Raw genomic sequence first — 25,802 nt, forward strand, 5'->3', positions numbered from 1 at the left:
CCTGGCTTTTGACCTTGGCATAACATGGAATATTCATATGCCCAGATGAAAGATGAGAATTTACAGACTCCTCAGGCAGGGCTCAATACCTCAGAGGACACGGCCTCTAGCAGCAAGAGTCTGACATCATACCGAGATAAATGCAGAAGAATTTGAATTCTCTCTAAGACTTCACTTTCAGCGAGGCCACTAGAAGTACGGTGTGTTTTGGTGACATGTTTGATCTTCTGCTTAAATGATGTAAAGAATCTTGTTGGTTAGATCATCCTAGAGTGGTAGAAAGGCTTCTGAGGAACTGGGTTTTCATATGTTTGTGCTGCTCCATAATCTGTTTTGTGGAACCTTGATAGGTCTGTGGTTATAAGAGGGATATATAATAGTAGCAAGTATACTGAAAATTTTAAAATGCCAGTTTCTGCTCCATTTTTATTTTTGGAACAACTCTTATCATTCCAAATATATTGATTTTTATCAGCTTCGCAACAAATTCTTGGGCCTGAAGTACAACTTCACAGTGACACCAATGTGATTTAAATTAGTAATCAATTACAAATATTATATTCATGTAAAAGAGCAGTAGAATACCCACAGGTAAATTTCCTGTTAGTGTCAGCCTTGCAAGAAGAAATAGCCTATGTACTGCTATGGATAGCTCTGAAAACATTTTATCCCATGAAGGAGCAGAAACAAGCCATTGTGTGAGGCCTACAGAAAGCGTTACAGAAAATGCTGTGGAAGCGTGTATGTGGTCTCCCACATAAAAATGCTTTTGCTTGAGATTTGTTTTGTGTTACTCCATCCCTGAAACAGGACAGTAAGAAGTAGAAAAGAGCAGCAGAAGAAAATGATAGGAAATTTCCAGTCCAGTGGCCCTGGTGGATCCCCACGTACGCGGTTGCCGCTTCTCAAGTGAGCACCAAAATGGGCGCTGTGTCCCCAGACTCCTGCCAACTTTCTGTCTGCAGACTTTTTGGCACCCTAGCTGCAGAGGAATTGGGAAAAGTGACAGGAACATAGGACAGTAAGATCTTTCATGTGTCAAATTCGATTCTTTTCCGTACTAGGTAAAATTATGCAGTCTTATTCATTACCAAGCTCCATCTTAAACCCCATCATCCTTATTATTTTTATGAGGATGCTGTTTCAGAAGCTCACCCCTTTGAAGAACCAGGACCACTCTCTTTCCAGCCTGAATTTATTCACAGCAAGTTCTACTTTTGTTATCTCACCAGTGCTGTCCTTCAGCTTTGATAATTCTTCTTCCTTGAGATGTTCACCATCTGATGTGCCATTCCTTACATTCCTCTAATCCTGCCTTCATTTTGGGAAAGTGAGCCAGCCAGTCTTTTGGGTTTTTGAAACGACAGGGTTTCCATTTCCTAGCCTTTTTATGCCTCTGGTTAGGGGCATTAATTTCTGCAAATATGAGTAGTCAGTGCTATATGGGCTCTTTCATAGGAGGTTTTATCCCTGACTTTTTCAGCAGCCTGCAATCTTCTGAGTGCATATTGGAAATGCCTCTCCTGATTAATCACAGCTTTGTAACTAGAACATGCTGGTGTCTCTCTTGCTGGTCAAATAGTAACATATTTTTCTTTTCCTTTATAATTTCAGCTGATGATTCCAGCATGCAACAGAAATTCTTGTTCCTACACTCTTAGGCATATGACCTTGTAATTTGAATTGTTTCACTTGTTATTCTAGCTCTCAAGATGATTTCTTTAGTGCTCTGAAATTTCTGCATATTGATATTGCTTCCATTAATGCTGTTCTGGTTTGTTTGGGGGTTTCATGTAAGTGTGTGTGTTGAAGCTATTAAAGAGGATTTTTAAGTACAATGGGTCCAAAGTTCAGTCCTTGAGACTTAAGCTTAGTGGCCCCCTCAGCACAAACCACTTCACTTTATAGCCAGTTTATAAGAAAATTGCAAATTCGGGTCTTTAAGTGGCAGAGCACTCTTTGTAGGGCATTGAGTAGATAAGATCCCCCAAGGAGTATGAAATAATTAGGGAAGAATATTAAAAGATGTGTGAATGCAATGCACTGATCAGGGCATTTAGTGGAGGCGAAAAAAATCCTAAATAAATCAGCAGCAGTATCACAGGCAGGAGAGTTATTTTAATTCAGGTATCCAAGGAACTAACAATGAAATCTCCACCAGCTGTCAGAAAGGGACTCATCAGACCCACAGAAGTCATGGTATCTCCCTGATAATCTGTGGTGAATTCCTAATACTGAGAAGGGAAGACAGAGTTTTCTAGGGTATATAGTTCAAATTTACTGGTTAGATTTGGGGAATTGATTCTCTCACTTTTTAAGGTATTTGCTATGTTAATAACGATATTATTATATTGCACTTTTCTGTATTAGTTTTATTGTCCAAATAACTTCATTTTTACTCAAAAATTGAAATGAAATAGTTTTGATATCTACATCAACCAAACACAAATTGCTCAAAAGTTACCATGTATCAAAGTAATATCTATTACAAAGTCATCTCCAAACCAATTCAATAATTTCAGCTGCTCCCTATAAGAATGTGGCCTCTTTTAATCTAGCAAAAGGTAGGGATAAGAAATTAAAATTTCTATGTCAAACAGTCACTTTAAAAAAGGACGTTTTCATCTTCTGTTTTATAAGATTCTTCTTTTGACAGAATAGTTTTATGTCAGACTATATAGTTCAGTTCAGATCACTGGATAAATTAAAAACTTGATCTTATGCTGCTTTTCCTGACCCTTAGTCAGTCTTTAATGTACTTTAATAGTTTTCCACCATCTCATTGACTCATTCTGTAAATCAAACCTGCCTTCTTGGAAGCCAGATGAGTGATATTCATTATTCCTTTTCTGGATGTTTCATTAATATTGGTGAAAACCTCAGCCATGGCTTTTTGGGATTTTTTTCTCCATGTATATCTATAGTGTAATAATATTTAATTATTTCCTCTCCTGTTTATCAAGGACCTGGTATTCTCCTTCTTTTCCATTGGCAGTACCAAATATTGAAATAATCCCATCTGTAGTGGATTAATTTTTTTTTTTTAATCCATTTTTTGGTGAGAATTTAGTACTACTTGCAACACTGCAATTTTGATGGTGGTAAATGAATTTCACATGGCTAAAATAAACTTTTGGAACTGGAGGATGTAGGTCTTAGGGAGTTGTAGTCCAGGAAAAGTCCTCTCTTTTTAAATTTTACCACAGCTTAATTTACTGGGTGTTGGTCTGTTTCAATGAGATAAAGCCAGTAAAGCTCTAGTCCCTTTTTGAAATGCATCAGACCCTCCTCTGCCATGTGTGTCCACACTCTGCTCTGACCTGTAGGATGACAGACAGGATGTGCTTCCTCTTCAGGATTGTCCAGAATCAGTAGCATGGTGCTTAGTTCAGTAGAAATTTGGAAACATAGTGCAAAAATTTTGCATTTTGGCAGTGTCAGTTGTTTTATTGATAATGTCATTAGTGGGATCAGCCCATTTTTATGTTTATGGATTTAAGGTAATCTGTGGAACAAAGATTCCAGTATGTTTGGAACTGCAGGACTGTTCTACAAATGTGCAGGTTTCTCCTGCTCCTGTTCATACCCACACTGGCCTTTTCTCTAGAGCAGTAATTCCACTGTAAGTTCAATAACACCAAAAGGTGAAAACCTGCCTGCTCCCAGGGCCTCATCTCTGCACACTCTGTTCACAGCAGGACTTACAAACACCAGTGTGGCCACAGCAGGGCAAGTAGTGAACTAATCTCCTTTTCCTCACTGGTTGTTTGTGGGAATGGTGGGATGTGAGCAGGATGAAGGGAGGCTGTATCCTTCAACCATGTGAAATTTCAGCTTTTGGCTGAGATTGGCATGCCCATGACCACACTTCATCTTGTTTATTTTCTTCTGTTACTGTAGCTGGGAAAGAACTCCTGAGGGTTTAGAATTTTAGCTTGAATATGATAAATAGTCATGGTGGTGGTGTTGTGCAGATACCACATTCTTTAGTATGAGTTTGTATGTATCTTCCTGCCTAATTCCTTTTCAAAGATGCTTTAAGGCCAATGTAGCTCTTGATGTTGTATTTTTCTGTGACTCCAAGCATCTAGAAAGTAGATAGCAAGAGCTCTTTTGGTCCAGCCAACAGAGGTGCCCATATCCACTCTTTTCTGGTAGTATTTGTGCTCTGTTCTGATTTCCTGTGCTCTGCAGGAAACTAAACTTCTGCAGCCTTCTACAGCAACCAGCTCTGAATTTTGGGTCATCACCATGAGATAACTGTAAGCACACTGACAAACAAAGGGACACCTTGAGGGTTTGATTTCTGTGTGTGGGATCACTGCTGCTTCTGTCACCCTGGAAAATGGCCTTAGGGGACTACGAAACACACAAACCCTATGAATTTCCACTGAAGTGACCGGCAGTGAAATGCTGGCATTTAAATTGCTCTTGTGTAGCATCCCTGCTACGTACCCATGGAGTTAATTAGAATGATTCACACCTTCTTACTGTTGTTTGCTTACATCTGCTAAAAAGCCTCTAACTCCACATTGTGGGTAATCCTATTTGCTGTAGGAAGGCTTTCTTAAAATGTTCAAATGTTAGAATTTGTAAATGAAAGCCAGGGCTTAAGAGCATGATTACAAGCAATCGATTTTGAATTTATTCAGGACAGCAGAACCCATGGATTATTATTTTTGAGAGAATCACAGAATGACTGAGGTATGAAGTCTAGTTCCAGTCCCTTTCTCAGAGCAGAGTCATCTTGCTCGCAAGGCTTTGTCCAATCAGGTTCTAAATATCTCCAGGAATGGAGACTCTGGACAATTTCTGAGCCAGCTGTGCCAATGTTTGACCTTGCTCACCATAAGAAAAATTGTTTTCTTATGTTTAAACGGATTTTCCTGTGTTTCCATTTGTGCCTTTGCCTCCTCTCCACTGGCATCACTAAGAAGAGCCTGGCTTCATGTTATTTCACCCCATCAGGTATTTATCCGGGTTGGAAAGATCCCACCAAGACACCTTTTTTCCACACTGAGCAGTCCTAGTTCTCCCAGGTTCTCCTTGTATGACAGCTGCTCCATTCCCTTAATCATGTTTGCTGGACTTCAGACTTTTTTGAAAGCCTGAAAGAATATTTCAAGACCCTGGCAGCTGTTTCTGTCCCTGTGACGGAACAGCAATTTTTATGGCCAGCGTAATTGCAGGGGGGGAGTGCACATGCATGTGAATTGACTTCCACAGTGCTTTTTCCCCACCTTGCTTGATCCCATTATTAGTGCTCATGATCATTTTATCTGCTTTCAGTTTTGGTCTGAGTTATGAGCTCTGCTCATCCAAGACATTGGATACCTCCTTCAGTTTCCTGATGATGGGAGTCCCTGACCCCTGCTGGCTTCCTGTCAGGGTAGAAAAGTGAGAGTGGCACTTAATTCACTACCAAGGCATGTTCTATCAGGCACTTGGTCCTGCTGTTCATTTCGGTCTTAGAATTTCTTTGAAAAGTGCTTGGGGAAAGTGGTGCTGGAAGCAAATGCCACACAGTCATTGCTGCCTGCAGGGTACAATTGTAGGTACTCCCTAAGCCATGCAAAGTCTGCCTCTCTCAGCCCTCAAAAGCACCCTTTTAATTTTTTTTTTTCTTCTGGTGCTTGTCTGGGAGTAAGATTCAACCAAATACTCTCCTCTCTCTGTGTGTGTGTGTGTGTGTGTGTGTGTGTGTGTGTGTGTGTGTGTGTGTACACGGGGCTGTGCATGTGTATGGCTGTGTAAAAATCCACTCAGGTGCATAAAAAAGGGTCCAGGAGAGATGTCCCTCTAACAAATCCAACCTGTGTAACAGCTTCCTAGATGGTAGGAAAGGGGCTTTTTTGTGACAGAGTGGCAGATAGATTTTAGTAACTGGTTGGAGTTCCTTATCCCCAACATGCTAACCCTTCCTACAAAAAGAGTGTCTTGTGGGTACAAGTGCCTGGTGTGAGCTCTCTGGAAGGCCAGGGACTGTCAGCCACTGGCGTGGCTCTGCAGTCTGATAGCAGGAGACAGATAGCTGGCAACTTGTGGAAAGTCATTCTAGGAAGGTGAGATAGTTGGACTGCTAGAGAAGTGGGCTGTACTTGGCATAGTTCTCCAAAGTCAGACAGATATTGCAGAATTTGTTCACCATCATTCAGTGCTAAAGTGCCTGATAGCGGCTCTGGCACGTTTTCCATCTATCACATCCTGCCTTAGATCCCCCTGCCTGCCTGCAGCCTTCTCCCTGTGCTCTCAGCTGCCTTGACAACCACTTTGCACCTCAACCATTCAGCAGAGGCTTCCACATTTCTGGTTCCTTCCATGGGATCGTAGCCAAGGCGGCTTCAACTGATTGCAGTGTGTTCTGGATCTGCTCCCAAGCAGGTTTGCATCTCCTGCACGTGTGGTGCAGATCAGTGGTGCAGCAATAGAGGCTGTCTCCTGAGCAGCCACACGGTTTTCATTAGTAGCAGAGTCCCTTTCAGAGCTGAAAATATCATTTATTATGCAGAACAAACAATTTCAAATCAGCAAATTTGAAAAAAAACATGCTTAAGCATGTGTATGGTGTGTTTTCTGGCTAAAGCAGGACAAGTGAAATGTGCAGCATGTGCATCGTTGTACATGTCTTAGTTTTTCTTAACCATCAGTATTTACTGGGCAGGGAATGTGATCATATCCTTCTGAGCAGCCCAGCAATTCACCAACTCCTGGTGAATTGGCCAGCCTCTCAGGCTAAACAGCAGGACTTTGCACAAATTGATGTGGCCACATAGATTCCACTTCTTTTCCCTGTGAACTCACTGCACTGATTTTTTTGCCAGTTGTTTACAGGACCTTCTAGATGGAAGGTGTTAATTAAAACAAGAAGAGTTCATGTCTAATGGCTGTCTTGAAAGGCACTTGACATCTATCTGAAAACTTGTGTTTCTTGTTTTGCTATGGGCTGCCCTTATACAGGGTAAATTTTATTTTCCAATATCGTGCAGTGTTCTCATAAAGGCAAAAATACTCACTGACATCTCTTATTATTTTGGCAACTCTTATTATTTAACTTACCATAATAAGTTTGCTGAGTAATAGTTACTCAATAGCAAGTGATTTTTGAAAAAGTAAAAGCATTCCTGCCATAAATATTCTTAACCAGGTAACACAAATGGAGGTCAAATCTGAGAAGGGTTTTTTGAGCAGCTACAATCATTGGAAGTATTTAGTGTGAAATGTGGGACTTTGTCTACCATGTATTATTCTGGGAAGTGAATTTGGGACAGCACAGGGCTACTCAGCAAGTTCTTGGGAGCTGTCTTCTGATGCAGGTGATAGAAGACAGCTTGGGAGAGAAGAACACAAAGTTGTAGAATTGGTTTCGGGAAAGGAAGAAGGGAAAACAGCAAAATTAAGCCTGTTGGCTTCAGGAAGGGCAACTGGAACCAACTTTGAGATGCATATGGAAAAAAGCCTAACAATAGTTAATGACCTCTGGGCTTGAGTGAAGCTTCTGATGTGTCCTCCCACAATATGCCCATGGTGAGCAGGGAAAGCCAGGGTAGGTGCAGCTCTAATTAAGTCTGAGGTGTAGCTGTCACAGCCCAGGGACCAGGTGGGGTCTGCAGGAGGCTGTTCTTGCTCTGGCATTCACTCATTTCATTAACGCGGTGGATGATGGGGAGAAAAGATGTTTATTAAATGTATGCAGAACACCTTGCAAGGAGGTGCTATAAGCACTTCAGAGGACAGAGCTAGAGTTCAGACTTACCTTGAGGAACTGAGGAAACTATGAAAAATAGCAGCCAATGCAGTGAGATCAGAGTTCTGTGCCTGAAGGAATGGTGAGTGCCATGAAGGAAGGGGAGGGATGAATGCCAGGCAGTGCAGCTTGAGGCAGGGATCTGGATTAGTGTTGGTCAGAGACTGTGTTAAGAGGTGGCATTGCAGAAAGGACAAACATCTGGCTGAAGTGTTGGGAATGTTGTCTGTAAGGCACATGTGGTAATTCTGCTCAGCAGCTGGAGCCCAGAGTTCAATTTTTGGCTCTGTAATCCAAGAACAATGTGGAGGAGACAGCAGTGGTCAGAGGTTTAGAACACATGAGCTGTGCATGAAGGTTGAAGAATTTCATCAATTTCTTTAGTCTGGGGAAGAAAAGAGGGGAGATATGATAATGGCATTCAGATATGTAAAATGACAGCTTTGAGAGGAAAATAATAAACCTTGCCTGCGTTCATGTGAGCAGAATAAGGAATAACCAGCTTAAATGACAGCAGAGGAGATTGCAACTAAACACCAAGTGAAACTTTCTAGCAGTAGAACACAGGGGTGCTTTTGCACTGGCACAACTGTCAGAGGAGCCTTTGGAGCCTCTGTCACAGGAGGGTTTTTTAAAAAAATTAGTAAGAAAAGAATCTGTTGGGACTGATGGGTAAGTTTGGTGAGTGACTGATGTGCCTCTGGGTGTGGGAGAGACAAGCTGGCCTCTGGGAGTCCCTTCCTGCTCTAATTCTGAGATATAAGTTCAGTAACAAAGCTGCAGTGGTGATTGAACAACTGCCTGAAAAAGATTTGATAGATGAGGCATTTGGCTTACTGATACTCAGCATGCTGTGGTTTAGAATTTGCATCTCATTCAAACCTATCTCTGGTTTCATATCCTCTTTTGTCTTTCCTAATATCAGAATCTTTTGTAAATGTGAGCATCAGCACTGAGTCAAATTGTTTCCCAAAGATGAAACTTTTTCAAATACAAGCTCAACTTGAAATAGACAGATTTTAAAATTACTTTTTAGCTGTGCAAAAGGAATTGGAACACATCATTCCTGACATTTCTTTTTAGAGTTACCTTGAGACTCTTCAGTCCTCACCTATCTTATCTTGTACAAGTTTGTCCTCTATAACCTTTGTTTGCCTAAGAGTAGATTAAATGCAAAATTCATCAGCTGTTAGGACAGATGGATAGATAGACATTAAGAGTATTGTTTAAAAGTAATCTAAGCAAAGCTGAAGACAGGTTTGGGGTTTTTTTCTTCTACAGGATGATTTCAATCTGAGTACAAATTTACCCTAATTTTTTACTGTGTGTTGAGTTTGGGGCAGTTGTGCTCACTGGTGCCCTGCAAAAGCAGAAGGCAGATGGGAGAATTATGCAGGAGAGGATGGTTTACAGGTAGATGCATGGGCTGGTGATAGGAGAGAGAGCAAGGAGAGATGTTAGTATCTTTAAAAGAGTGAGTTAAAGGCCTCAAGGAAATGGCAGCATGACGGCAAAATGATTCAGTGTTTATCACTTGGGGAATCTGCAATAAAAGCAGCACAAACGTTTTCTTTCACAGCAGCAATCACAAGCACCTTGGGAGAGGTGACTCTGGCCAAATGTTTGTGGTTACTTGTTCATCCAGTGTTGATTATTTTGTGTTAATTCACTCAGCTCAGGAACTCAACCTGCGTTTGGTGCTTTATTTTATTTTTATCCCCCACTGAGGTTTCTGCTTATCAGCTTCTTCCAAGTACAGAAGATTTTGCTTCACCCCAAAAGAGGCAGAAAGCTAAAAAGAAAAATATAATCTAAAGGCCAATTTGTCTTTATTTGTATCTGAATACTGGATGGGGAACTACTAGTGTTAGCCTCTGCAAAGTGCCCTAGGTGTGTCTATTATCTTCTCTATAGAAAAGAAACACCCATATGTCCTGTGGACTCACAAGCAAAAATTGTCACATTGACAAAAACAAAAGCAAAAAAGGAAAATTTGTATGCCCCTTAATGGTCCTAATGTGCACAAATGATTGAGTGATTTTTAAAAGTGTTTCTTGGAAGTGTGTCTTAAGCAGAATTGTAAGGAAAAAATTAAAAAGGTAGAAACCTGTTGACATTATGGAAATGACTTAATTTTGGTTTAAAAATAGCAATAGGAGCAAATTATACTTTCATAAGTCCATAGGAACTCTGTGTTGGAGCTTCCAAAAGAAGTGTTGCAAGCAGTGTAAATGCTGGGCATAGATGTGAGGGCCACCTGCTTGGGAGTGAGTTAGAGGAAACTTATGTAAGTTTATTATGTACATCTAACTGTTTTCATTAATATATTTTCAGAAGGATATGAAATTAAATATATTATGCAAAGATAAGAGAGCACATTACCAGGTTTTTATCTGACAATAGATGCAGGATTTAAACTTAGCTGTTATTTCTAAATAAGAAAAAAAATAGTAATGGTGATAGAGCCTTTTGCTACTTGAAGGCTCAGTTGTTCTTGGCCAACAATGATCAGGTAAAGCTTTGAAAAACACTTTTTGGGGAGCAGATTTGTTGGTGCTTCCTTTGCCTTTCTTGGAATGTCTCAGCACCCTCAGTGAAAAACAAAAATGCCATTTTTCATTTTTCCTCTGGGCCATATTGCATTACTTCATCTGCGGCCACAAAACCCAGCTGATGTTCCCTGTGCTAACTGTGAACGATGGAGGAGCCCTTGGAGCCATGCAGGGAGATAAAGGGATTCTTCCAGGACTGCTACTTCTCAGCCAGCAAATTCAAAGCTTGGGGAGGGCCTGACTTTGCATCTGTTGTGAATTTTACATTGTTCTATTCTTTCTTCTTGTGTGAGGGATGCAGTTACCACAAGCCAGTCCTGTTTGTGCTTCATGCTATAGCAAGGCAGTGGGAATACAAGCTGGGGGAAATAGAGATTGTTGCCCAGCATTATCCTCAAATTGATGCCATGATGTACATGTTGTAAAAGTAGTGTTCAAGTAATGACTGCAACATTATTGTAGCTTTAAGATTCCTCAAAAATCTGCAACTTCAGCCGCCTTGCACAGAATTTACTGGATTTTTTTCTCTCTTCTTGGTTGTTTCTTAAGTTTTGAGTTTAATGCAGAGAATAAAAGCAAATCCCAGAGCTTTGTAATGCAGATGAAGGTTATGACAAGTTATCTCATGGTTTGCTCAGAAGTAAAAGTGAAAATAGGAGTGAGATTTGATGCAAAGGTAGAATGTGGGAGTGGCTTTGTGTTTTAAAGTCAGATGTTTTCATCCCAGTCTTTTCTTTGCCATGATTTTCTCCTCTGCTTCTGATTGTCCATTTTTGAGCAATGGGCTCAGTCTTAGCAGTGAAGGGGCTTCACTTTTTTTTCCATGTTTCTCTATGGAGTCAACTTTAAAGTTCATATTTTACCTGTTTTTATTCTTTTCCCAAACCCTGGCATCTTTATGGTTTCTCAGCAACCTTTTCAAGTGCTGCTGTCTGCTGTGCACTTGGACTACTTCTGTGCACAATATTAATGTTTCTTTTGGTGGCCTGTGCAAGCACTTCACTGAAGTATTTCCAACTTTGATGGTTGCTGTTTTCAGCAAGAGCAGCTTAAGTACTGTGCTACTGATAGATAAAATCACTTGGGTTCTACATTCTTCTGTATCGAGGATTTAAAATTATCATAACATTACTGCTTTTTATCAAGCTCCATAGTAGCATTACACATTTTCAAAGCTTTTGAGGGGAAAAAAATAAGAGCATTAATTGGCAAAGTTTTTGTATTGGAAAGTAGACTTTTCTGCTTCCTCTGTGCATTTGTTCTGTCATTCTGGTTGATTATGTGTTGATTTTTGGGGCTTATGAAACAAAAATGACAAGACTTCCTCACATGTGGAACTAGAGTTTTCTGTCTTCTTTGTATTTTTGTGAGAAATATAGGAAAATGTTATGTCTAGAAAGCAACTGCTTATCTCAGTTAATAGTGGATGAGTCTGCTCACAGTAAAAGATACACCCTGAACCAAGAGCAGACAGGATGCAGCGATGCAGGGGGTGACAAATTAAGACTGCAGGGCCAATCAGGATCTCTGATACCTTAGATAAATTGAGAGATACCTTCCTTAGGAACTACAGTACCTGGAAGGATTCCACTGTTTATTTTAACTGACTTACTAGAAATGAGGATTCTGGCCCTACAAATAAAACCTTTGTGGAAGCAAGTTGGAAAGGGAGTAAGATATATAATATTTGGAGCACTGCAATTCTGTATAGTCAATATATTTTTGAGCTTGGGAACCTTTCACAGGCTTTTGGCAAACAAGCTTGCAACAGAGCCATAATTACATATTTCATAAAAGGAGTTCTCAATTTTTAAATACAGTGTGCTTGCCAGAGGTGATGGATGAACATGTAAGGGGAAGACTCCAAAGCAATAAAATGCATCTTTGATGATGGGAACACTGCAGAAATAGGAAGACTGTATAATAAGATAGATAAATGCAGACAGAAGAAGGAAAGAAAATTTCTTTGAGCAAATAAATGTTTTTAAAGCAATGTTTGCATGATTATGTGACCTTAATACCTTGTTTCTGAATAAATAATTTCTTGAAGTTTTTGTCTTTTAGGCATAACCAAACAGAAATAACCTTACAAATGGAGCAAGCTTTTCTGACATTCCTGTAGAGATGCATGCAGTGGATTTACCTCTTGGGTAAATGTGTGGTACTTCACAGATCTCAAAGGAAAAACAGCAGCAATTCACCTCAGGCTGGGAGCAACCAAAAGTTTCCTGATGATTGTTTAGTGTCCCAAGTCTTTCTGAGCAAAGTGAGATGCCTTCCTGTTGGACATCTGCACAGGAGTGTTCATCCTCTTGCCATGAGCTCACAGAACCCTGGTTACCTTGTCCACTGTTTCTTAGTCAGTTTATTAATTTTGGTTTGGTGGCCTGCAAGCAGCATTTATTAAAAGCACTCTAACCACCACTCTCTGTTTTCACAGGATTTCTCTTCATTTGATTTTTTAAATTACTTGCCTGGTTTCTCCTTGACCATTTGTGTGGTGTCAAAATGTCTGAATAACCCAAAATATAACCCTGACATACACTTCCAGAAGAATGGAGAGAATAGGAATTTTGAGCTTCCATGTTAAAGCTTATCAGCACCTCTCAATCCCATCTCTACCTGGAATACTTATTGCAGAGAACAATCTATTTCATTTCTATCCATGGGATTCCATCTGACCATAAGGATCTACCCTTGTGGATTTGGTTGCTTCCAAGGTCTATGGAGGTGTGAGGATAAAACAGAGAAGCAGCTGTTTTAAGTGAGTTACAGGATGTGACAGCAGACAGTAAAACCAGCAAAGGTTATAAATATTAATTTATCTTCTTTGAATGATACCTCAGCACACTTTTTGTTTGTCTTCCTAGGCTTGTCTTTTTCACTTGAATAGTGGTTTCATTCTTTCCATTGTTTGTTTAAAGAGGTAAAGTTGGACAGGGCATTGGACAGCATATTAAAACATAATGTAGCATGAAACACTGTGAAGCAGTAATGGACAAGTACATCAAAGTAAAAGAAAATAAATAATCGAAATCTGAGAGTCCAAAGCCAGTCCCTGGGGAGTTCTTGAGCCTGACAGCCACCAGCAGTCACAAGGCTGATTGGGTGACTCCAGACAGTCACTTTTGTATTCAGGTCACATCTCGTCCTCTTCTTCAGTTACAGCTTCCACCAGCTATGGTGTCCTCTCTCCAAGCATGTCCTGACAAAAGTCAGGATAAAGACTTTTCAGAAGGGGTGGTTAACACACTCTCTGTATTGATACCATCAGTTGGAGAGGAAGAGGAAAAGGTTGCTTACTAAATGTGAAAACTGAAAGTACATATGTGTTCAGAAGTATGCCCAACACCTCAGGAAAGGGGTAAATGGTGACTCTTTTAGGCTGCAGTGCTTTGTTTGCCAGAAATTAAATCTATTTGGAAGGGGAAAAGGAGGCACAGAACAATGTTTCTGCAATTGATGTCCTCATCTCAGAGGAAATACAAATGGTGGCAGTTCCTAACCTTCTTGGATGATCAGCTCCACACAGCTACTCATTATGAAGCTGACTTGTGGCTAGAAAGGGAGTGATGGGAGGGCAGGAAAGGTGTCCATAAAGATGTATTTCACTATATTTATTAAGTCTTACCTTTACATAAGATTCTTAGCTCTTAAGTGTTCTACACAAAGTTATTTCAAAATAATTGTATCACTAGCTTTGTAATATCCTGAGTCTTAATCCTTCTGTTTCTTTTTAATGTTGCACTGGAGAAATTGGAGGCCTTTCATTTTACTGAGCATATTTTGTTTTAAACTCCAAAACACAGAAATGCAATCTGTTGCTTAATAATTTCAATATTACTTTGTCTTGTATGACTTTCTAACATAAGAGTTTTGGAATTTGCTGTGGACATTTAAAGCAGAAATCTTGTATCAAGTCCTTTTGTTTCCCTCTCTCTTTTTGTTTTCCTTTTCATTTTAGTATAGGGGATGTCATGGTGAACAATGGATTTCTGTGAGACATCTTTCACAATGGTGATTTATTATTTAACATTAGTTGCTCTCAGTCCATCTTCTTCCTGGCCACTGTGTAAGGTGTTCTTTAAGGCTAACAATACTGGCTGCCTGGGAACAGGGCTTAGGCGTGCACAGAGAACATTGTGCACAGCCCAGTGTTGTGGTCCTGGAGTCACTGGGCCTGTACTCACTTCCCAGAAAACACCGTTCCCTGGAATTAATTAATTAATTAATAAGTTAGAGCCAGAGCCCAAGGAATGAATGTAGAAGTTGGCTCACGTGACTCTTCAGGTCCCTGGTGAGGTCAGGGGCCAGGCATGTTCTGGGAAGATTCCGGACCACTGCATGGACGCAGAGCTTCAGTTTCCAGCATGCAGCCAGAGCTTGCCCAGAGGGTAGGATGGGTGGAAATAGGTGGTTTCCCTTGGAGCTGGGAAATCTTTCACAAAGTGCTGAGGCTCCTGTTGCAAGAGACCAGCTCTGGTTTGCCATGAGCAAGCTAAGAAGCTGCGGAATAGGAAAGGCACTTTGGTGCAGAGAGAAGATTCAGTCAGAAGGAAGAAGCACTGTAGTTATGGCTCCACAAATGCACCTTTCAAGTAAACAGAAGGACTTTCAAAGCACCTCAGTGTCTTCTTTTGCATCAATGAAAAATATGCAGCTGCTTTGCAAGGGACTGGCTGTCACCAGTTTGACATAATCAGAAAGCTGCTATTTTTCCAGCTTCCCATGAGCTTCCCAGGACAATCCCTCATAGGGAAAAAGATATTATATTTCTTTTTCTTAAGAGATAAAAGAGGGCTGATGACTAATACTGAAATGAATTGTTAAGAGACTTATTTACTTAATTGAGCCTGCTTGTTTGGTACATGTTCCAATTAATTCATTTTTTGTTGGGACCATATTGAAGCAACCTACACCCTTGTGACCTTCTCTTATAATTATTACTATTTTCCTCATTTGAAGCACTGTTTTGATTATGTACTCAAAAAGCTCTGCTGAAACATCTGTAGTGCTACCACAGAGTCAGATTTTTCCATTGTTTGGAACTCAAGGGTAGCAAGAAAAAGAATCCTTCTTTATTGAAGTTCTTAGAGGTTATGGGTCACTTACAGCCCTTAGGGGATGGGGGATGTCTTCCTTTTTAATTTCACAAAATGAGTGTTTTGAATAAGCAGAACTTGTTTTCTAACTAGAATTTTTTTTAAGAAAAATGTGTTGTTGGATGGTAGCACTCAGAGGTGGCTCAGAATTCCTCTGGTGTGAATATTGTACATATTTCAGGGTCACAGGAGAATGAAACAGCAGTAAGTGAAGAAGGGGCTGGCGAGTATGGCCAGCCCTAAATTTGCTGAGATTGCTATGTGGACTCTCTGCCCCAAATGAGGCATTGTTTTTATTATTGCTTAAATTAAATACAGTATTTGACAGCTCTTTGCCTAAACCACAGTGGAGTTGTGTGAAAATCTCTCTCTGAAGGAGAGAGTCTCTCAGCCATGGTAGTTACATCTGCAGTGGTAGCTGACTGTCAGTGAGAGGCTGCCAGTGCGGGGGGGGGTTGTTTATTCTTCAAGGCTTCATGGGATGAAGATTTTGCTGTTTGTGCCAAACTCCACCATGTTGACTTATGCTCACTATAATGTGTTTTAAGTCCTGTCCCCAGCTCCTCTCCCCCCATTTACCTGGAAATGCCAGCCAGGTGGTTTTCCTCCATCAGGGCATGTCCATGTTCATACACAGTGGTGGAGCTTGTTCTGGGCAGCAATCCCAGAGGCAGTGTTGGTTTGGGGAAAGTGCTCTGCCAGTGCCATCCTTCCTTCCAGTGGAACTAGAAGAATTACACCAAGCTCCTCACTACTGGCTGCTGTGTTTAAAAAGTACCCTTGTAGGTCTGTGCACCTCTTACAACAGCAGTCCCTTCTCCTCAGGGAACAGGGCCCTTGCACAGAGTATTGTTTCACTCAAGACTTGCTGGTGCTCTTTCTCTTATTGTTTTAAGTAGTACACTGCTGTCCCCAGCCTCTACCTGCTTTTTGATCCATCCTGTCCAAGTCAAAACTGGCCATGCTTTCAACTTCTTGAAGCATTGTGTAACCTTTTTCCCTCTTCTTCATTCCCAGTCCCTTTCTCTTGACTTCCTTACAGAGTGCTTTCATATCTGTGCTCTATGCTCTGTTGGGTTTCTTTTTTTCTGTGTTGCAGACTCGGTCTGTTCTTGAAACAATTAAAACCACTTATTAAAAGATAATAGCTCACTCTGGGTCACAGTTTTTCAATGGCTCTCTAAGCTGCTGGGGATTTTGATGGCAGAGGACAGCAGTGCTGGGTAGAGCTTACCTCAGATGTCAGCCATATACTGGGGTGCTGTGTCTTTTGTTTTAATGTTTGTCTGAGCAATCTTCTGGTCTTCAGAGTCAGACTGCTTATGGGTGTGTGTAGATTTGGCACTTTAGAGCATGGCTTTAGTGATGAACCTGGCAGTGTTAGGTTAATGGGTGGACTTGATCTTAGAGGTCTTTTCCAATCTAAATTATTCTGTCATTCTATGTAGCAAGAATTCCTGCCTCAGGAGAAAAGAAATTATCTGAAAATCTTTATTCAGCTTTGAATAATAATCCAGTGTTAGATAGACCATCTCAGACCAGGCTTCTTCTTGCACCAGGCAAAGGTGGGTGACTGAAAAAGCCAAAGGAGTAGTTGTTCCACAAAACCATAATTAGAGGTTAATGCTTGCCCTGCTCACTCTTGACTTTCTCTCTGTACATAACCTGGTTCAACTCCTTGGCTGTGCCTATGTCCAGAACACTTTGGCTCAGTAGTCTGCTTTAGAGTGTGTATGAAAGATCCTGTATGAAAGATTCATTTCCTTTCCAGCAATGGGAGTTTCCTTTCTAAATGAGCTCATGTGCCAGATCACACAGCACACCGCCAAAGTGCTGCATTTTATGTGACGCCTACAGGGCTCTACTGAATGAAATCTGCAAGTCTTCAGAGTTCTGAAGATGGCTTTGTGTTTTTTGGCACAGAAACAGAAAAGCTGGGGCTGGAGGTGGGAAATGGATTGCCATCTTGGAAATTTAACGACCAGCTGTTTCCCTGTGACGTGTGTGGAAAAGTGTTTGGTCGCCAGCAGACTCTGTCCCGGCACCTCTCGTTGCACACAGGTAAGGCAGGGCTTGCATGTGCTGGTCACAGCTTGTCACTTGGGAATTCTGTGGGGTTTGTTTCAGGGAGGAGAAAGATGGTAAGGAGAGGAGTGTGTGAGCCATCCTCGGCTCACCTGGGGCAGAGCCAAGCACAGGAGCAGGACACAATGTCGGAGCGGGCTGAGGGAGTGAACATTTTATTTCTTTGCAGCCTACGTGAAACTTCTCCTTACAAAACCTGTCGATTCAAGTTTGTCCAGGTTTCAGCAGATGAGACTGTAGACACCAACTGATAACCAAGCTTGGTAATGGAGTTCTGAAGAGAAGGCACAGCCTTTTTTTTGGACAGATTTGCGTTTTTTTTGACAGAAATATCATTCACCTGATGAACTTTTCAGGTGTCACTGAACAACAAAAGATTTGGCTTTGGTGTTTTAGATCTGTGAAACTGAAAGAATTGGATAACTCGTTCATCTTTGCTGTCATCATACAGTTCAGAGAGGAACAGGGGCTGTTCTACCCCATATCAACTTTCTTGAAGTGAATCTACTTCAAATCAGCTGAGACAAGAGTTTTTATAAGGAAGGTGTACTCTGTCAGCCTGCTGAGGTGCACTGCATAAAATAACACTTGGAAGCAAGAATTTCCCATGTAGTGCTGAGAAATCCTGTTGGTATAATGCCAGTGTATGTTGAGCCATCCAGCAGATCCATCCTGAAAAGGCTCAGATCCTCCATGGTCTAGTGGGGTTTCCTTAGTCCTAAGCTGCTTTATGGAATGCCTTTCCCCTCACACTTATAGCATTATATTTCAATTTTAGAGGAGCAGACCCTCAAAGGAAAAGGTTGTAAAAGCAGACGTAACGTTTGGTTATTTTAATCAACCCTTTGCAAAATGCAGCCTGGTGCATGCACAAAAACTGTGCTGCCGGGATCTAGAAATTATTAATTTAAAATAAAAAAGAGGAGTATTTAAAATTGTGAAGCATCAGAAACTCATGATGAATTAGTTTATTTGTTTCCACTGTTCTTTGAGTGAGCTTTTTCATTAGTTCATGTTTAGAACTGGACTGATGATATACAGTGTTCCCCTACCTCCTACCATCAGATTTTAATTTAAAAAATCATCAACCATCAGCTTTCTGCAAGCAATCACATGGGCAACCTCAACAATAAGTCCAAAAATCAAATAAAAGATGCTGGGTAAAGGAAGTAGTTGTAGACTATTGACCTGTTTCTCCACTGGCTTTGCTGCAGCTCCCAGAACAGCAGTTGCCCCAGTTTTCCAGTTTATAAAGTTTTATATTATCCAACTACAAATGGTAGAACAAATTAAAAAAACTTGCCCTAAACTACTTTCAAATTAGTTGGGTTTTTTTTCCTGGGTAATTTCTTTGGACTCCAATAAACTTCTGAAATGTCGAGCTTCCCAAGTACCTCATCCTGAAAGCCTCTTGGAGAAACCCAAAGGAATGCACGCTTGGTTACTGGCAGCTTTCAAAGCAGCTGGCTTCAGACTGAGGTATACACTCACATCTTTCTGCTCCTTTTTTCAGAAGAGAGAAAATACAAATGCCACTTGTGCCCCTATGCTGCTAAGTGCCGTGCTAACCTGAACCAGCACCTGACTGTGCACTCGGTGAAGCTGGTGAGCACCGACACGGAGGACATCGTCAGCGCCGTCACGGCCGAGGGCAGCGACGGAAAGAAGCACCCTTACTACTACAGGTGAGCACCCAGACAGGGGCTGGGCACCAGGCACTGCCTTGTGTGCCTGCTGAGGACGTGGGACAGGGCCACCCTTCTGGTGCTGCGGGCTTGGAGCCATGACTGCAGCATTTGTCTTGCCCATATCTGGCTTAGGATGAGCAGCGAACCCCGGCTGGCTGCTTCGTGCTGTTTGACTTGGCTGGCCATTGGGAAGGACTCGGGGGGTTTCCTGTGGGGTTGGTTTTTTTTAAGAGGCTTTGTGAGCCAGCTGGGCTCTTAGAAGCCCCTCTAACTTTTTAAGCAGTGTTCCTTTAAGTTTTGTGTTTGGAAACATCCTGTCAGGTACACAGATTCACAGTGAATCTAAAGCTCAGTGCTTCCAGTCACCTCTGATTGTGCCCTTGTCTTCAGCCGAACCATGAAATCAAATAGCTTAAAAGTGTTATCAAGAATTGTTATATCAATCTCCACATTTCCTCTCTTTCCTAGAGGTATATACTTTCTGTGACCAACACGGTGAAAGAAAAAAAAACCTTCAGGAGAATTTGCCTGACAAATTGAAAGGAATTGCCCAGATAAAATGGATATTTAGACATTCTTCTTGTTGTATGCACTGTTGTGCACTCTGCAAACTGTGATGTGCACTCTAGTGGCCAAGCAGATTACCAAATCACTCTTACTTTTAGTCAAAGTGCCAAGAGCAGATTTAATTACGAAATCATAGAAGTAAGAAATAAATGAGACCTGCTGGATTAGATTATCTAGTGCTTCCCCTTGGGAAAGCAAAATAGTGCCCTGGAGTATGTGCCTTTTCCAATCTTTCTGGCTTGTTTTAAATGTTAATGGCCTAATCAAAGCAAGAGGAGGACTCTGCAAAGAAAGTTAAATTAAAGGGTCCTTTCCACTGCCTCTCAGTATCACTCTGTTTATGTGCTGGCTGCAAAATCTGTATCCCTGCTAATTATTTGCATAGCTGAAGACTGCTGTTTTCCAGTCAAGCATAAGAAATGTTTGAACCCATTTTTACTTGCTTACACTGAAACTGCCAGGCAGTTTTGCTCAAGATCCCAGTTTGGCATGGGAACCATTCCAGAGCTTGAAAATCACTCCTGGAGTGTGCAGCAAGCTCTCTGTTTGTCAGTGTATCAGCTGTACTAAACATCTTGGCAAAGCTGCAGTGCCTCTTATTGCCCAAAGGAATCGGTTAGGTGATGCACAGCATCTGGAATCTGTAGTTTTTAATTAACTTTATGATTATTTAGCATCATTATAGCATGTACAGGATTGTTGCATTGTGCCTGCCCTTAATCACATTGGCATGGCCATCAGTTCAAAGGCAGTTCAGCAGACAAAAGAGTTTTGCAGTGAACACTGAGCAGCGAGGAAGAGCAGAAAACTGTGCTGTGAGTTTCCTCTTACAAATTCAGGGAAAGGCAATAGGCTTCTGTTTCTGATTTGGTTTTTAATGTTTATTTTACTTTTGAATTCTCTTCTGCCTGCAGCTGCCATGTGTGTGGGTTTGAGACAGAGATGAATGTCCAGTTTGTCAGTCATATGTCCCTCCATGTGGATAAGGAGCAGTGGATGTTCTCCATTTGCTGCACGGCATGCGATTTTGTCACTATGGAAGAGGCAGAAATGAAGGCTCATGTCAACAACAAGCACACAGGTGATGATCCCTCTCTCCCAGCTGCAGTGATCTCTCTCTTCCTTGCTTTTTAGGTGCAACCTTCACACTTCCCATTAGCACTCTGCTTTCAATGAAATGCTTGCTAATTAAGGCCTTATCTCTCAAAGTTGAAGTGAATTGGACTCCAGCCAGGCAAATAATCTGGTAGTGCAGATCAATTTTCAAGCTTAGCGAAGTAAATGAAGGACTACTTAGCCCTTCTTCTTCCTATTCCACTTATCCCCCAAATCCCCTCTCCTGCTGGAGTCAGTCAAATATTTCATTTGTTTTTCTGGTTTACTATTTCATCAAAATCCTGCTTTGACTTCAGCGATGATAAGGTGACTTTGAGGGCTAATTGTGCATACCTGGCTCTAAGTCTGAAATAAACATTATGTTGAGCTTTGCTCCTCTCTGTGTTTGCCCCCCAGTCCATCAGTTTGGAATTTGATGCTGGTGTTTAGTTGACACTCTGATTCAGCAATACCATAAATGTACTTTATATTAAATCGCAGAACAAGTCGTGCTCGCTCCCTGGTCCTGCTCGCTTAATAGCCAGGGATAAGAGCAATAGCAGTTTTCAAACAAGCTCCATATGCTTAGTCCAACTAATGAAGTCTGGCACAATTTAAGGAGAAGAAAAATGGAATCTTCTTAATTAATTTCTTTTATAAGACCTGGAAGAAGCATTTTTGCTGCCACAAACTACTCACAGTTGTATTTACAATACCGAACCTGATTGCATCCAGCACAACTTTTCCACCACTGAATTGCTTTTCTTGTCCTACCAGGAATAAAATTGGGAAAACAGGAGGGATGAAGAAGAGGGGAGAGAAGAATACAATTGGTTATGTTCACAGATACATAAGTTAAATGGAACCACAGAAATATGAACTACTGGAAAGCTCTCAAGGGATTTTATGCCAGCGTAGTTCTCAGCACTACTTCACTTCATAAAGAGGAGTTCAAGGCAAATGAGAAACACCACCCATAGCTATGTGAAAAGCCTCAGAGCTCAAAAGTGAGCTGTGCTCTGCTGTATTTTCCTATTGTGGCTAAAAGATTGAAACTGCTACTTGTCTTTTGATGATAGGCAAAACCCCCTTGTTCTTCCTTCACCCTGCCCAAGTGAGCCCCTCAGCTGGTGATTCAGCCAAATGTTCACACATATGGCAAATACAGAGTGAAAAATAGAATAGATTTTCTGGGTCACTTGACTCCAGTTCCTTATCCTGTGATGTTACCAGGTCATAAAGGGACTGTGAGGATATGGCATATGCCTTCAAAGAAGTATCATTGTTTTAAATGAACTATTTCAAGAGACAGGCTGCTGTAGACTTCTTGCATTAAAGATCAGGGACCTTTTTAAAATTTCCAGTGGTGTCATAGTGATAATCAGAGTACACATACATTGTTCTTGTCCAGAACTGCCCTCTGTCTGAAACACCAGTCCTCCTTTTTCTCCCTCCACCTTTCATCCCTCCTTCCACAGTATTTATTCCCTTGGTACATTTCTGGAGAACAACATTCTGCCCTCTAAATGTATACTGAGCCTTTTCCTATATGGAACACAGTTTCCCTGCTGTACCAATCTCTCACTGCATGTGTTCTTGTTGGAACCCCTGTTCTAGACAGATGCAATCACAGCTGTACATGCTGAAATGAAATAAGCAGTGGTGGCAGTACAAACCAGATAACATTCTGTGATCACATTTACCTTTCTTGAAGGCTCCCCAACACTGATTGCTCATATTCATCCCTTGTTCTGCTCCAATTCTGGTTTTGTTTTCCTTGACTGTTTCCAACTTAAGCTCTTCTCATTTTTAGCAAAAACTCTTGTTACTGGCCCTTCAGGTCATAACCTTGTTCTCTGTGCTATTAAATTTCATTCCATTTGTATTACTCTTGTCCCCAAGGTCAGTGAATCTTTCTGTATGATATCCAGTCATCCTCCCTATTGGCAGCTCGGGTCATCAGATTTCATTAGTCCATTCCTACGTTTTTATCTTAAAGGTGCCACTCAGTTTAAAGTTAAGTACACAGGTGCTGGTGTTTGCAGAGGCCTTGATCAGGGGTTTGTATCACATGGAGAATTTGAAGTTTAAGTGAAGTCTCAGCTTTTAACACAGCTCTCATTGAACCAGGACATGGATGGGAGGGAATAATTTGCCCATCCTTGCCTCTCTGGCTCATGGCAGTTCTCATATGGGAACTCTCTCTCTTGTTAAGTTCTAGTGTGTGATAAGACTTGGGACTTGGACTTCACACATTTATTGCACACATGAGGAAGTGCTGATGCTTTCTTTCTTTCTTCCATAAAGAAGCTCTGTCTCTAGGTCCAGTTAAATAACATGCTTTTCAATTATCTTTGAAGGAGATCCTAATAAAAACATATAAATCTTGAGTCCATGCTGTTACCTCTGCAATGATTACTGAGGATGCTCTTCAGTGCAGTGAGGGAGATTATTCTCCTTTACCCTTCATCCCAAATTTACTCACTGGATCCACATAAATGGAAAGGTGGGGGAAGTTTAGCTTGGACCAGTAGGTACTTTTGGTTTCTGCCTCTCAAACCTACAGAAATTCTGTTCCCTTTCTGAGTGACAAGTTTTTGAACGCAGAGTAATCAAAGTGTTTTCTTGGGATTTTTTTCAGTCCAGTCATGAAGTAGAATTGTATGATCCCTTCCCTCTACCATCACAGAAGCACTCAATTGCAGCATAAACTGAGAGATGTACTGTGGTTAAACACTGATAAAAAGGAAGGAGGCCCAACAGTGTTTTTTTAAATCAGCTCAACTAATTTCAGATTTGTTTTCAATTAACTCTGAATGTAAGTGCTCCCTGAAGTTTAGAACAGAATCATGGAGACTCCATCTAATCTGCTGAACTAGTTATTATTCTTTGTTTTTCAGCTGAAGAGAGGAAGACACCCAGTGAGACTAACAGTCCATCTTCATCTTCGCTGTCAGCACTGAGCGACTCTGCCAACAGCAAAGAAGATGCAGATATAACCCCAAAAGCCAAGGGGTCAAACAACCTACTGGTCATTTCTGTAGTGCCTGGTAGTCAGACCTCAGTGAACACTGAAGAGAAGTCAGAGAAAGGTAAAAATATTGTTTAACAAATACAAACTCTCACTCTCTATGCAGTCAGTCTGGCCACAGTGTAAGTACTAGGTTCTGCTGTTCTGTTTTTCAGGCTTTGAATGTGTTTTCTGTAACTTTGTCTGCAAAACAAAAAATATGTTTGAGCGTCACCTGCAAATCCACCTGATCACACGGATGTTCGAGTGTGACGTGTGCCACAAGTTCATGAAGACACCTGAGCAATTACTGGAGCACAAGAAATGCCACACTGTCCCCACCGGTGGGCTCAAGTAAGGAAAGCAAGTACACAAACTTTTACTGTGTTAAGCACCTTAATACTGTGGGGATAGGACAAAAGGAAGTCAGTCAGAAAGGGTTGGTTAACTAATAATCCAGATTTGGGGCTTCCTTGTGTTCAGAAGACCCAAGGCCTGTCCTTCAGGCTTGCATCATTACAGCAGATTGGTAAGCGAGCAGCAGAGGAGCTCTAACAAGCTGTGGTCCTTTCCCCGTTCAAGTCAAAGAGGTGACAGTATGTGATGGGTCCTACAGAGAATGAGGCAGTACTGCAAAGAGCTTTTGGCAAAATAAGGGTTTTTTCCAAGGCATCAGAGCAAAAAGAAGCTCCCAGCACTGGCTCAAAGAAACTAAGTCCTGTACAGCCTCTAGGTATGAAGTTACAACCTTAAAGGTTATAGCCTTTGTATTCTCAAATCCAAAGTCATATCTCTCTAAGAATGAATAACTTGAATGCTTTCTGCTTTGTTTGCATGCCCCACAACAATCACTATTGTATAAATTAACATGTAATGAGTAATACAGTCTTTTAAGATAAAAGCCCTTTGGTTTTGGCTGTGGTGGTATCTTTAAGGTCTTTTGGTGCAGAGCAGTGTTTCAAGAGAATGAGTGTGCCCTTCTGTCAAAGTCAGACCCCTGAGGGAAGGAGGGACTGCTGGAGCCATACGCTTGTCTCTGGGCAGGCAGTGGGATGTTATGAAAGAGGCACATCCCTGGCCTCTGTCTGGTCCAGCTGCTGCAGGAAAAAAGGCTGGAACCACTGGGAGCCCAGCTAGGGTTGAGCACAGGGCTCCCAGCTTCTGCTGCTCTTGCTGAGCAGGCTGATGTCGGTGTGCTGTGGCTGGGACACGAGGAGCGCACCGCGTCCAACGTTACCGCGTGCAGCTTTGGAAAACTGGTCCTGTTTGCCAGGCAGTCTCTGGTCTCCAGCTCAGTAGTTCCACAGACTGGGATCTGTGGTCACTTGAGATGACTGAATGTGGAAAGAAGACCAGATTGAGAAACAAGCACTGTGTCAGAACGATGGGATGTCTGCCTTGGAATACAGACCAGTTGTCTAATGCACATTTGGTTTAAGCTGCATAAAATCTGTTCTATTTACCAAGGGAAAACCATGACCATAATATGACTCAAGTCTTCCCGACAGAATGGGTTTCTCAGTCTATATTCCTGCCCAATTCAAGTAATAATTAGGTACCTTGAAAGCTGCATCTAAGAAAAAGCTCTGGTTTATTTTTTTTTAAGGCATCCAGAAGAGCCTGAAGAGATCTAAGTAAATTGTATTTTTCTGTCTCCTGTTTGCTGTGGGGGAAGAGAAAAAAAACATGATTCTTCCAGCTCCAGGTCAAAATCTGAGATTCTGATCCAGAGAGCACCCAGCCCAGGAGAGGTATGTGTGCATTGACAGCTAAGTCCTCTGGTGAAAGAGATAATCACATTAGAAGCCTCAGTGACAGGCTCCCTCTCTGGATCAGAGTACTTGATGTACATCAGGAAATGTGTCCAGGTGTTTTTGTATCTCTTTGTTCTGTTATTACTCACTTTCCTCAAAAATCTCTTGATTAACTTGTAGATCATTATTATACCTGTATGTGCAA

At 41.4% G+C, this 25,802-nt stretch overlaps 1 protein-coding gene across 3 annotated transcripts in view; it reads left to right on the forward strand.

The window, feature by feature from the left end:
• Positions 1–25,802, forward strand: part of ZNF827 (zinc finger protein 827) — a 100,772-nt gene that overhangs the window by 69,675 nt on the left and 5,295 nt on the right. For 2 of the 3 annotated variants that reach the window (XR_009486154.1, XR_009486155.1), the window contains exons 10-15: positions 17,322–17,459; positions 18,997–19,168; positions 20,653–20,819; positions 23,734–23,925; positions 24,020–24,197; positions 25,450–25,594. Coding sequence is in view for 1 of the 3 variants with exons in the window: in XM_059843972.1 (XP_059699955.1) it covers positions 17,322–17,459; positions 18,997–19,168; positions 20,653–20,819; positions 23,734–23,925; positions 24,020–24,197 (847 nt within the window). In the remaining 2 variants the exon portion in view is untranslated. The remainder of the gene's footprint in view (positions 1–17,321; positions 17,460–18,996; positions 19,169–20,652; positions 20,820–23,733; positions 23,926–24,019; positions 24,198–25,449; positions 25,595–25,802) is intronic. The other variant, XM_059843972.1, reaches the window with a different exon arrangement.

The sequence above is a fragment of the Haemorhous mexicanus genome, chromosome 4 (assembly GCF_027477595.1).
Source record: "Haemorhous mexicanus isolate bHaeMex1 chromosome 4, bHaeMex1.pri, whole genome shotgun sequence".
NCBI classification, from domain to species: Eukaryota; Metazoa; Chordata; class Aves; order Passeriformes; family Fringillidae; genus Haemorhous; species Haemorhous mexicanus.